This window comes from Microcebus murinus, chromosome 7 (genome assembly GCF_040939455.1).
Source record: "Microcebus murinus isolate Inina chromosome 7, M.murinus_Inina_mat1.0, whole genome shotgun sequence".
Taxonomy (NCBI): domain Eukaryota; kingdom Metazoa; phylum Chordata; class Mammalia; order Primates; family Cheirogaleidae; genus Microcebus; species Microcebus murinus.
Window position 1 is genome coordinate 6,637,517 of NC_134110.1, and position 13,800 is coordinate 6,651,316.

Here is a 13,800-nt window from a genome sequence, read left to right on the forward strand (position 1 = left end):
AGAGGGCCTCGAGGGAACGGGCAAAGCTGCTGACGCTGGGACCTGGGCCCATGGCCTCGGGTCTGGTCCTGCTCTGCTGACCCCTTCGTGTTCCACTCGGGGCGGGACCGAGTGTGGTTTACAGGCAGGGAGGGCAGGGTTCTCCATCTGTGTCCTGGGGGAGCCAGACCGAGAGTGAGGAGTGCGCGTGTGTGCGAGTGTGTGTGAGTCTGCGTGTGATTGTGTGCCGTGTGTGTGTGGTACCGTGTGTAGCGTGTAGTGTGTGTGTTTGTGTGCTGGTGAGACAGAGAGAGAGAGCTCCCCCCCGTTCCCCCTCTGGCAGAGTCCGGCTCGGAGCGAGTGGCCGCGTGAGCTCACGGCAGTGGGGAGTGGGCTTGGCGGGGACAGGAAGGGGCCCGGGACGGCTGGGCGAGGGAGGGTGGTGGGAAGGCAGAAGCCACACCTGTCAGGTCGGATGGCCTTGTGCTTTGGCCTCTCTCCGTTGTGGCACTGTGGTCACTGAGCAGGGAGAAGCCCTTCCCCTTGCGTCCAGGGTCCTCAGAAAACAGGTCGGTTTTAGGTCCCCTCAGATAACCCACTTTGTGGGACTTCAGTTGAACTTGCTGAATGTTTATTAAGCACTTACTGGGTTCCAGGTGCTAGAAAGGATATCACACTGCAAAGAAATGGTCCTTTGCCTTCAGGAAGAGCAGTCTGATGGGGAGGCCAACGCATCCCAGCTCACGCCAGAGCCGGCAGTGAAAAGTGCAGTGGGAGAAAGAGGAGGGAGAGGATTTCAGAGAAGGGGGCGCTAGCCGTCTGTAAGGAGACCACTTACACTATGCCTGCAGGATGGGGAGAGGGCCGTGGAAGGTGCAGGAAGCCTCAGGTGCAGTGGGCTGGGCATGGAGAAGTGCTGGGAGCTCTAAGGGTGCAGCCAGCAAGGCAATGCCCTCCTGTTGGTGGTGGCTCTGTAGGGTTAGGGGGATGACGGATGGGGCAGGGGAGTGGGTAGTGAGAGACTATCTGGGAACAGGAGGTTGAGGTCATCTCATGCCAATACTTGAACCCCAAGGTGGAGTTCAGACTTCATTAGCATTCTGGAAGAGTCCCGCTCTCTGTGTGCAAGTCCGGTCTCACACGTGTCCCGCCATGGTCCTTCCCCACCCTGTCAGCACATGGCAAGTCCTGGCCTCTCCCTTCCTGCCCCGAGTTTCTCCAGTCTGAGGGGCTGCCGGCAGCCCCTCCCTGACGTTGCTTTGTGCTCCAGGACAACTGGAGTGATTTCCTTTCCATAGAGCAAGCTGTGCAACTGCTAGATTCTGGGACAGATTGGCATCTGGGGGAAGAAGACTTGACTTGACTTTGGAGAAGAACTTGTAATTACACTTTTCCACCTGTTGACTGTTTCTCTCCATTGGGGACCTCAGTCGATGGTTGGATCTTTCAGATGGTCTAGAGCAAGTGCTTTCCAATGTCGGAGGCTTTGACCGCCATGGCCACTGAGCACTTGAAATGTAGCCAGTCCAAATTGGGATGTGCCATGAGGGTGAAATACGCATAGACTTAAAGATTTAGTACAAAAAAGAAATGTGAACTATCTCATTAATATTTTTACATTGATTACATGTTGAATTGCTGATATTTTGGATACATTGGACTAGGAAGCATACTATCACCAGCAATATGATTTTTCATAAGCAATAATATTTTAAGCAATAATATCATAAGCAATACGATTCTTTCCCCCTTGCAATACCCACGAACATGTCGCAGACCCCAGGCTGCAGGAATGCGCTCTGGGAAAGCCCAGCATGGGGCTGCACAGAGAAAGCTGCCTCCAGTCTCCTGAGCTAAGGTCAAGGCACCAGTCACGTCACTTGAGATTTGATTAGAGAGCGCATTTTGGCTTCATTAAAGTTCATTAAATGAGCCATCCAGTGTAATTTAACTGAATAAAAATGGCTCAAATGGCTTTAACCCCCACCCCCTTTTACAGCAATTTAATTGAGGGAAAAGCAAATACATCAGTGATGTAGGAAAATATTTCTTGGCCTCCACGAGGAATGTTGGGCAGCAGCACCTTCTCCCTTGTCACAGGCTCTGGGCTCTAAGGGATCGGCCTTGGTGGTGACGAGGTTGCACGGTGACTCCTTCTTTCCTACGGGCTCAACCCGAGGAGGTTCCCAGCAGCTGCCTTAGCAGCCCTCGTGGCGGGGTTGGCAGAGCACGGGAGTCGCAGGGTCAAGACCCATGAGGTGTAGGTCCCTGGCTCTCGGAGCTGTAGACTGCAGACTGTCAGCCCGTCCTTCTGTCGTTTGTCCCTTTTCAGCAGCTCTCTGTGGGGTTTGGTGCTGCATCAGGGAATTCTCCTTTCCTGGCCCTTCTTCCAGATTCTTCAGCAAATTTCAAAAGAATCCTGGTGTGGCGTGTCTGGGAAAGAGGCTGGCTTCCTCTCCAAGAAGGTTACTGTGACCTGAATATTTATGTACCCCCAAATGTATATGGTGAAGTCCTCACCTACCAGGTGATAGTATCAGGAGACAGGGCCTGTGGGAGGTGATTAGGTCATGGGCACGAGCCCGCATGACTGAGATCGGTGCCCTTATAAAAGAGGCCCCAGAGCGCTAGCCAGCGCCCCCCCGCCCCCCCCCCCCCCCCCGCCACATGAGGTTAGAGTGAGAAGACCACTGTCACTGAGGAAGTGGGTCATCACGACACACACAATCTGCCAGCCCCTTGATCTTGGGCTTCCCAAACTCCAGAACTGTGAGAAGTGAATTTCTGTTGTTTATGAGCCACCTAGCCAATAGCATTTTGTTGCAGCAGCACAAACAGATTAACACACAGACAAAGAAGGTATCACTTTTTTGGGGGCAAAAAAGACTAAGAGGACAGAGAGACACCTGAGAAGGTGTTAGATCTTAAGGAAGGGAGAATTGCACCTTTCAAAAGCTGCCTTTGTGGATGGGGGAAATAAGGTTTTGCATCATGCTGATGGCAGCCAGCAAGCCGTAGCCCTTGGGAGCCTGCGGGACTGGGAGCGGTTGGACCATGGTTATTGTTTTCTGGTCAACTGTGCGGGATGCACCAGGCCCGGGTGCTCAAAGAGTGCCTATCTCGAGCAGCAGAACGAATCCTCTGGGAAGAGTTGGCGACTGGCATCCGTCTCTGGGATGCAAGCTGAGCAGGTTCTCTGTTTTCTCTTCCAATGATCTTTTGCAGGAGGAGGCTGGAGCACCCCCAGGGGGTGGACAAGCAGACAGATACCAGATTGGATCTTAGTGGCTAGAACCTGATTGAGGGGCTGGTTCCCTAGAGCCACTAAGCATAGACAGAGAGAGCAAGTGGGTGACAGAAAGCCATGACTTGGAGGCAGCCAAGTTGGCTGTCAGGGCCCTAGGGCAAATGAGGGGCCGAGAACAGGGATATTAGTTTGCTATTGCTGCTAGAACAAAGTACCACCGACTGGGTGGCTTAAACCACAGTGATTTATCTTCTTACAGTTCTGGAGGCTTGAAGTCGAAGATCAAGGTGTCACTGGCAGGGCTATTTCTTCTAAGGCTTCTCTCCTTGGCTTGCAGATGGCATCTTTGCCTTCCTGTCGTCACATTTTTTTCCCTCTGCCTGTGTCTGTGACCTAATCTCTTAGTATAGGGACAACCATCATAGTGGATTAAGGACCACTTGTATGATCACATTTAACCTTAATTACCTCTGTAAAGGTCCTGTCTCCAATGGGGGTTAGGACTTGGGCATATAAATTTTGGGGAGACACAGTTCAGCCCATGGCAACACCCAAGTGAGAAGGACCAAGGAGATGCAGAGAAGGGGTGAGCATCTGGGAGCTGCGTGGGTCTGGGATGGCAACGTGAACAGGTGAGGATGCATCCGGTTTAATAGCACAGGGATGCAAAGACACCTGCTGCCAGCAGTCCTGCACACACACAAATCCTGAGACGCACCTGCCCACTGGGCCTGCACCTGCAGGTGTCAGCCCCACCCTCAATCTAGGAAACCCACAGAGCCTTGCGTCTGTCTGTAGGCTCACTTTATGGACTGAGCTTTAATGTTCCTTCTAAACTCTCAGCACCCAAGGGGACAACAGAAGAACTCGACGGGTTGGTTTCCTTTGGTGACAGGGTCCATCTTGTTGACCTTTTTGTAGCAATAGGGTTCCTGGCGAAGAGGGTGACATCCTCCCCAGTCATGGGCTTCCATTCCTGCTGTAGTTGGTGCTGCCATTAGGAAGGTCACAGGGCTGCTTATCTTGCTGAGGTTTCCACTGGTCAGAGCGGAGGTTGCTTGGGAGGATCATAGTCCACAGCAGGCTAATGCAGGCGGGGTCCTCTGAGCCCTATGGCACCCCAGGGCCCAACGTTTGGCCATGCGTGTGTCTGGCTGCTTGTTCCAGAGCGCTCAGCAGCCACATGGTCATCGTTTATTACCTCTGGCCCCCAGAGTCTGCTCTGCGAAAGAGCCAGTTGTGCAGGACAAAATTAATGGCTTTGTTTGGGAGTCTCAGATGAGAGATAGAGGGGGCAGTGTCACGGAGCTTGATTTTGGGAAAGTGTTTGATGCATCATCTCGTAAAATCTTGCTCACCAAATTAATTCAGTGGTCAGGTGGCCGGGAGACTGGCCATTGACCCACGCAAAAGTCAGAGATGGCAGTAATGGATCTATTAGGGAGGAGGCACTGGCCAAAGGCTGCCGTGGGGCTCAGAGGCAGGATGGTTCTTAATTAAACTCTTGTCTGATGAGCAGGGTGACCAGCTCATCAATAACTGATGACAGGTGAATGCAGGTGAGGCACCAGCTAGGAGGAAAAATCGGGGGCAGCGAGTTCTGAGTGGGTGGCAAGTCATCTTGAAGCCCTGTGCCTTGATGTCTTTGCCCTGCGCCACGAGAATTCATAAGTGCCTCTGCGGGCAGCATGGCCAGAGAGGCGCCCTGCTTGTGTTGTGGTGTGTATGTGTTTGCCTTACTTCTAGTCGTCTTTGTATAAGTTTGTCTCTGGGGACGGGCGCTTCGATCGTGTGTCTGGCAGGGTGCTATGTACACCTGCACAGGTTGTGCAGCCTGCACTCCTCCCTGGACTTGTGCGACACAGTGTCCCTGTCTCTGGGAACATGCCCTGGGTTGTGTGCGTGTGTTTGGGCAGAGTGCACGAGTGCCACGGCGGCTGCCCCATCTGGACAAACCGCTGGAAGAATCTAGGGGACCTTTCTCCTCCAGGTGGGGTCTGGTGGGTTGGGAAAGGGTGGGCTGAAGCTAAGACCCTCCTGAGAGAGCAGAAGCCCACTTTCCTGTTACCAGGTGTCCCGGGAACCCTCCCGGCTCTAACTTCTAATAAGGCAATAATGCTATTTCTTATTCTTTATTTGCGCAGAATGCCTGTTATTTTCTTTCTTCCAGAATCCAATTTTCTCGTGACATTTCTGCCTAATGTAGCAAAGCATGACCTTTGTGAGAGGACATTGCTGCAGCCTGGGCTCCCCGGAACTCCTGGCCGGCTCCCTGCCCTCTTCTCCCTGGGAGATGGGCAGGGCTGCCCCTCACCTGGACCGCTCCTGTCTCCTGGCCTGCGAGTTCCCACCAGCTGCTTTTGTATCTTGCCGGGGGCACGTTCCCCACGGCTCACTGGGTCTGGGGTTCCTGGCTGTCGGCTGCCTGCGGGGCGCTGCTGCTCAGCTTCAGAACCTCGGGTTTTGTTCACGGGAGCCCGGGGGAGGGGCAGCGAGCTGAAGGTGGGGGCTGGACATCTTTCCAAAGCGCTGTGGGGATTCCCCTGTGGATTTGGAAGTTTGGGGCTTTGTCCGGCTTTTGCTAACACGGATGCTGTTGCACATAAATAGTAAACCAGGGAAAACAGAGTAAAACAAAAGATTTCTACCTAGATGAATCAAACTTTCAGATTTATTAAAATGTCCTAAAGGCTAATGGCATTGGAGACTCAGAGAGTAGTATCAAAATCTATTGTCCTCAACCCGAAGTTCTGAAGTCCTGGTCCAATGGCTAGGGTAGGGTTGGCGACTCAGTAAGGGTGTGTGTCTGATGTCTGTCTCTACCCTCCCAAGCAGGGGACAGGCTGCTGCAGGGAGCTTTGCCCAGATGGTGTCCCCAAGTGGTCATTATTGCAGTTCTTCATCTATTACCCCTTTCCTTCTGCTCGGTGTGGGGAGTGGTGGGAATTTTTAGGAATAGGACATACAGTCGTTAGGAGTTTGGGGAAGCTGAGTGTGATGGGTGGGTTAGGTGCACAGGCTTTTAGGGGACATGTGCTGTCACACCGGAGCTCTCAGCCCTGCAGAGAGGAGGTGGGGGAGTGTAGGGCTGTGGACTCTGTCCTAGAAAGCGCTGGCTTAAGGACTCTAAAAGGAGAGCGTGCTGGGTGCAGGGCAGACAGCAGGGCAGTAAACTTGGGAGACGCCCACCTTTGGTCCCTTCCCTTCTCCACCCGCCCCCTGCACCCTCAGAGCAGGGCTGTCCCTCTGCACGTTCCTGTCTCAGAGGCGCAGCCAGTTCACCCCAGATAGGGTCGCATCGCATGAGGAGGGGAAGCCCTGTTGTCCCTTAGGTGGTTGCTGCGTTTGAATGTCTGGTCCTGTTGTGAACTGGGTGGACTCTCTCCATGTATGATGTTACCAGCCCCAGCTTCTCCCACGAGCTCCGGACCCGTGTATTTAAGCAGCTATTTGATTTCTCTCCGGATGGCCACTGGCATCACAAACTTCGTATCTGCGAGGGAGGCGCTTGATCCGCCCCGCCTCTGTGTGACCCTTCTGTGGGCTTCCCCGTCTTACGCATGTCGTCCCCACGCCCCTGCCCATGCAGTCCTCTGTCCCTCCCCTCCCAAATCCCACCCAATAGGAAGCTCTGGCACCTCTGCCCCCAGCACCTATCTTGCATCCATCCGCTTAATTACCTGACTCCCTTGTCCTGCTTGGACTACTGCAGCAGCCTCCCAGCCGGCTGCCAACTTCCAGTCTTGTTCTATTTTTAAAAACGGTAATTAGATGATGTCACTTCCCCCATTGAAAACTATGAAATGCCTTCCTGCCACTCTTTAAAATAAAACCCAAACTCTTCCCCGTGGCCAGCGAGGTGGGTGTGGCTGAGTCCCTCTCCCCCGTCCCCCGGAGCATTTCCGGGGCCTGGTTGCTCCCAGTCCTCTGCACTTGCTGCTTCCACTGCCGGAAACGCTGGGACTCGGGTCGTCCTCGTTCTTCTTGTCCCGTGTCCGATGTTTCCTTCTCAGGAGACACTTCTTTGAGCCCTCCCCATCCTGAGTCAGTTATTTACCTCACTTTATAGTCTTCCTTCTGCTTACTCATTTGTAACTCGAATAGAAGGTTCCAGAGGGATCTTACCTTCCCTCTCAATGGTCCACCCCTTCATTACACTGATGTTGCCTATTTTTGGCTCTCGATAAATGTTTGTGGTAGAAGTCATCTAAATGAGGTGCATGGATAAGCGTGCATGCATGTGTGTGCGTGTGTGCGTCTGTGTGTATAAATAAGAGCCGGTATTCGCATTTGCTACCTGCATGTTTGATAGACACAAGTACACACACGCTCCCGTGAGTGAATAGACATTTACCCAAGTGGAGTCAGCCCTGCCATCACTTCCCGTCAGCAGAAGAGTACATTGTTCCTGGGGTGCCACTTCAATTCCAACGCTGTCTAACTGCTGCCTTCAAGGGCTGTCATCGCATCAAAAGTTGTTGAGCCTGGCAAAGTAATAACCGTGGGCGTGTTTCTTCTTTTACTCGGAAGACTAATGGCCGCTGCTTTCCCCTGTACATCCTAATGAGAACAATTAAATAGCCATTAGGAAGAGAACAGACGTAGGAACAAAAGGCTGAAGTCTTGATCACTGATGGGCATGTTTGCCGGGGGAGAGTGGCTAACAGGAATTGGAGGTGACCTGCAGGGTTTTCGACCCGTGTGCATTTTAGGGATGTTTGTTGCCTTGTGTACCCTGAAAACTCTCTGCCCCCCCGGAGAAGGATGGCTTCATGAAGGCTCCCTGGACTTTTAGTGTTGGGAAAGGATACGGGACAATGACCAAGAGAATTTTACTGGTTCTTTGATTTGTAAAATATTGCTTTTTATAAGGCCTCAGAAGCCTCTCTAAACCAGATCTGTGGCCTCAGCTGTTAGCAGATGTATCTTTGGCCTAACAGAATGAAGAAGGAGAAGAAACACAAAGCCAGGCTCCACTGAAATGACCAAGCTTACTACCAAGCACATTATTTATGCCAGATCTGTTTATTAATTTTCCCTTTATTTGCCCATCTTGCAGAAACCTGTCGAGTAACCGGCTCACCACACTCTCGTGGCAGCTTTTCCAGACGCTGAGTCTTCGGGAATTGTAAGTTTGGTTTTGAAGACTGTCGAGGTACTGAAGTGGCGGTAGCGGGTGGGTGCGGACAAGTGTCAAGTAGTGGAGCTACCTGAAGGCTGGGCGTCCACCTGAAGGGGCTACTTGGGGTGGATGACAGAAAGTGTACCATGTTCAGTGAGAGCAAGCCACCCCGTTGCTTGGTTTCTGATGCTCTTTCTGGGCACAGTCTGTTTCAGGAAACAGGAATCTCTTATCAGGATTTAGTTTTGTGAACTGTGGGTAATTAGTAATAATAGTGTTGGTATTTATAATAATAAAGAATATTTGTCAATTTATTAGAACATAACATTCATGATACGTAACTTTATAGATTATCTGGTATGCTTTCATTTATGTGACCTTAGATTTATTATTAAAAGAGTCATAAGAGGTAGGTATCATTATCCTCTGCATTTTATGGATAAGGATCCTGATTCTAGAAAGACACTTGAGACTCAACCATGATCTCATTGCTGGGGACTGGTGGAGGCAGGACTTGAACCTAGGCCAGGTGTCCTCACACTACAGCCCGTGGGCCACATGCTGGTGTTTTTGCTCATTTGTTTTTTTTTTTTTACTTCACAATAAGGTATGTGCACTGTGCATAGGAATTTGTTCATAGTTTTTTTTTTTTTTTTTTTTTTTTTTTTAAAAGCTACAGTCTGGCTCACCAATGTTCTAAGGGACAGTGAACTGGCCCTCTGTTTAAAAAGTGTGAGGACCTTTGACCTAGGCCTTCTGACTTCAGATTGCATGTCTTTTCACCACTCAAGATCTTTTGTCAGCTTGCTTGGCTCAGGTGTAGGCATGCCAGAGAGGTGAGGGAGGCCATATATTTATTTAATCTGCATATGGACTATTTAACCTTGCTGCAGTCCATGGCTGATCAGTACACCCTTGCCCCAGCCTGCCATTGTGCACAAACAAATGTTGGCTGGATGAGTGAAAATTCCTGACCACTGCTGGAAAATAACTCTTGTTGATGTGTGAGTCATCGGGGTCATCTCTGTGCATGAAGGACAACATATTATGTTGTGGGTATAAATCAAAAAATAAATTGCAAAGGAATCGAGGCATAGATGAAGTTTGGGAGTCAGGGTTCCAGAAACACTTCTCACATGTTTCCGTTTTACCCGATAACTGAGATCCAAATTCACTGAATGCAGATTGCTTTACTGTCTTTACCAAGAGGCAATGACCTTGGACCTCTGCTTGTGCTGTTGGCCTTTCAACTTGCTTTCCCTCCACCTGGCGAGATCTGAGTTCATGAGTGAGTCATAACCTTACCTTTTCAGACCCAGCTGGTTAGGAAGGGGAATATTTACATCTGATGTCCCAGTGGCCTATCGCTCCATGACAACCTTGCATATATACTGTAGGTGGAAAAGATCTTAGAGGTAAATTAACATGACTACTACGATTTACTACTGGCACTGATTTCTGAGCCCTTCCTTCGTGCCAGGCACGATGCCAAGCAATCTATTAAGTTACGTACGTCATTTAATTTAATCCGCATGACAATTCTACAAGGTAGGACTTATTACTATCATTTCGTATCGGAGGACATTGAGGTGCTTAGCAAGGTTAAATATGCTCTTTAAGGTCACTCGTTAAACAAGTGGTGGTATGTGGACTCAAAGCCTTGGCCTTTATGCTCAACTAGCTCCTAATTTTTTCAATCTGTTTCCAAGACAAGGATTATTCTACAGTAAATTTTAAAAAGTGTATGATTGTGGTTCTTTGTTAGGGTACCCTAGGACTGCGTGGGGGCCTTCGGGGCTCTCCTTCTTGGGAGTCTTGCGGCTTGTGCTCTTGGAACGCAGGCCCCTTCGTCGGTGGGAGGCCAGGGGCAGCGTCTCTCTCGGGGACATCTGGGGTCTGCTGTTGGCTGAATTATCGAGAAAAACGTTCAGTGCTCTTTCTAAAAAATCATTGGACGCGAAATCAATGGTGTGCGGCTGCCCTGGTGACCTGTTTCGTGGAGTTTTAGAAACTGTTGTTCGTGGATATATATTTAAGGAAAATGTCAGATTTCTCCCGGAGGATCACGGGACCCTGCATTCATCTTCGCCCGGGATGGAAGCGCCGGCGGGCTGGGTGTGACTTATGGAGGAATGAGGACGCTCCCTCCGTGTGAGTCAGCGTGTGAGCGCCAGCGCGTCCTCGGAGTATTTTATTTCTGTCATATTGTTAAATAAGAAAAAATTATATCGGAGAATAAAGAAACCCCCCTCTGAGGAGCAGTCGCCCCGGTTGGGGTCTATTTTTGGGGAAGAATTGAGTGTTGAGAGTGGAAAATTTATCTTCTGGCTGGAGGGGCTGTGTGTTGGCTCTTAGCAGTGGCTATGATTAAAATCCAAACAATCCCGGTTCCTGGCAAATGGAAGAGGGGGTAGTATTTTCTTGTCTGACTTCCTGATTAGTCCACATGGCGCCATCTGCCATGAGCCATCGAGACTGCCAGGGTCTGCCCCGTGGAGCCTGTGGGCTGGGGTGTGGGGTTGGGTCACGTACTTCCAGGGAGAAAGAATTCGGGCCTCGGAGGAGAAAGGGCTCAGTGCGCTGTGGCGGCCGGGAAGCTCACAAGCTAGAAGCGCGAGGCTTCAAGGGACCCTCTCTGTAGGAACGACGGGCAAACTGGGGTGTTCGATAAATCCTTAGCACGTGCCATTGTATCTCCAAGGACCTCTGCTGCACCCCCAGCCAGCCCCCCCCACCAGGGGATCTGGTGACGGTGAGACTCCCCGTGGCAAGGGCTGAGTGTCTCTGACCCTTCCAGAAGGATAGGAGGAGAACGAAGAGGCATAGATTGAGCACCTTATGGTTTACAAGATCCTGTCTCATCCTTGGAACAATCCCACAAGGGCAGTATCATTATAACCAGTTGTACAGATGAGGGATTGGAGGCTTGGCCAACTCAAGCAACTAATGCAAGCTCATGTGGCTGGTAAGTGGTCAATCCAGGAGTTAGTAGTGTGATTTTTAGCATTATCACCACCCAGGTCTGCTGATCCCGGTGCCCGTGCTCTTTGCCTTACCCAGCTCAGCAGCACACCCTAGATGATCAGTGTCTCCTTCCAGAAACCACCGCCCAGGTGGCAGCGCCCCTGCCTGGAGTGGAATCCCAGGAGGAAAGAAGCCACCTTCTCAGAGTCCTTGCCATGTGCCAAGACCTGTTCTTTACTTTCTCTCCTTCACTTGTGTGAGACGAGGGCAACGATCTTGGCCAAGCACGCAGTCCACGGCCCCCTGCCAGGATGGTCCTCTTACTGAGCGCACTGGAAGCCCCTTTCAGGGCTTGCTGTAGAGTAGCCAGCGCCGTTTCTGTGGCGCGGGCTTGGAGACGTTGGCCTTGGCATTGCCCGGTGCTCTCAGGAGTTTCGGATGACGGCAAGATGGTGTGTTTTCCTTACAGAGAGGACCGGAACTGTCTCTCTGCTTTAGAGATAAAGCATACATTAGAAAGGAGAGAAGCCTGGGTTCTGAATCTCACGATAGGATTTAGGCGACGGCGAGAGGCGCAGAGGACACGAACCCACAGCGCAGACGCCCTCCAGAAACACCCTGAGGGCCCTCAGCGCGCCCTGAGCAGGCTGGTCTTAACACCCTGCGTGGGCTGAGCGGACGTGATTAAAATAGATTGGAATATTTCATTTTCTTAAGGCAAAGTGGTAATTGCCTCTGGTATCATTTGCAGGTTTAATCGACTTGGTAAAATATTAGCTCGGTATCAGGGATGGGTTTGGGCTGGTCCTGGCACTTTTCTTCTCCCGGTCTTGGCCGTGACCACTTTGCACAGCTCTGGGGAGAACCCACCAAACAATAACGCTAACAATGGTATTACTGTAATGACCATTTCTGGCCCTTTACAGCCCCTTTGAATTCCTAAAGCACGTTAGGGAATGTTCTCGCTCATCCTCATGGTGACTCCGCGGAGAAGGAAGGGGAGCACGATGACCCCCATTTTACGGATATCAAAAATAGAGCCTTAGAGAATTAAGTTACTGGCTGCGTTCATTTCCTAGGGCCACCTTAACAAATTATCACACACTTGGCTTCAAATGACAACAGAAAATTATTGCCGTCTCACTGTTCTGGAGGCCAGAGTTTGAAATCAGGGTGTCGGCAGGGACACCGTCATTTCAAAGGTTCTGGTGGCTCCTGGGGTTCCTTGGCTTGTGGCAGCGTCATTGCAGTCTCTCTTCCATCTCACACGGCTGCCGACCCTGTCCTTTTGTCCTTCACCTCCCTGTCCTTCCTCTTATAAGGACACCAGTCATTGGATTTAGGGCCCGCCCGAAATCCAGAAGGATCTCATCCCTTGGTCTTTAACTTGGTTACACTTGCCAAGACTCTCTTTCCCAATAAAGCCCCACGCACAGGTGCTGCGGGTTGGGACTTGGACATATCTTTTTGGAGGACACGTTTCTGCTCAAGGTGACACAGTGGCTCCATCAGATCTTTGGTTTGTGCTTTTCCTACCTTCTGACTGTCGTTATCTCACAGGGGCCCGTGGGGGTCCTTCACCCGGTGACAGCAGAGCTGCTCTTGTTGACCTGGGTCCCCTCCCCGTTTTCCACCGCCTGGCATCCCAGCATTGCCACTGGCCGAGCCGGCGATGCTGGCGGGTGGGGCAGAAGAAAGCCACCAGAGTGATGGCTGGAGGGCACTGATGTTTCTTAAACACCCAGTCTGGGCCTTGGCTCTGCTGCAAAGTGCCCATGCGCGAGGCTCAGACGGCCGAGTTAATCTGCGGGGAGCCCCCAGGGCCCTGCGATTAGGCCCCAGGCCATCTTGGGGCAAGGGCTGGTGTTGGTGAGCTTTGTCCTGCGGCAGCTGCCACTGTATTATTCATGGGGCCGCCTGCATTATTAATGGAGTGTGGAAAGCGGAGATTTAGGTTCTGCCCGCCTGCCCCCGAGGCCTGGCTCCAGGCTCCTGTGCTCCACACCTGGAGGGATGGGACAAGGGACACAGAAGGGACAGCACCGTTCAGACCTAGCACCTGCCCGTCTTTGCTTCTCGCCCACCTCCCTGTTGGAACCCTCTCTTGTCAGGACATAATGATGACTGTGGGTTCGCTCAGCAGGCTGTCCGGGCGGCCGCTGTTTGAGGACTCCAGATGCTTTCTGCAGTGCGTGTCTGTGCGTCTCTTTCTCTAGGAGGAAGTCCAGAGGGATGGAGGAAACCAAAGGTTCTTTTCCAGGAGTGGAGTGCTGTGGAGTGCTGTGGACCGGGGCTCAGGGTGCATCGGGTCTGTAGGCAGGGCCTGGAGGGAGAGGACGGAAGGGAACAGAGAAGCCGCACTGAGCCTGCGCCTGGCAGCACCCCCGGCACGTCCCAGACATCTCACCCAATTCTCCCGCCAGCCTGAGGCCACTTGGCACCGCCTGCCTTTGGGGGCCCTGAGATGCGCGGGCTCAGCCGGGAGGCA

The 13,800-nt window shown here is 51.8% G+C and overlaps 1 protein-coding gene across 5 annotated transcripts in view; it reads left to right on the forward strand.

The window, feature by feature from the left end:
• The window catches only part of NTRK3 (neurotrophic receptor tyrosine kinase 3), a 347,621-nt gene that overhangs the window by 85,422 nt on the left and 248,399 nt on the right, over nt 1–13,800 (forward strand). For all 5 annotated transcript variants that reach the window (XM_076004767.1, XM_020289075.2, XM_076004765.1 and 2 more), the window contains exon 4: nt 8,286–8,354. In XM_076004767.1, coding sequence (XP_075860882.1) covers nt 8,286–8,354 — 69 coding nt within the window. The remainder of the gene's footprint in view (nt 1–8,285; nt 8,355–13,800) is intronic.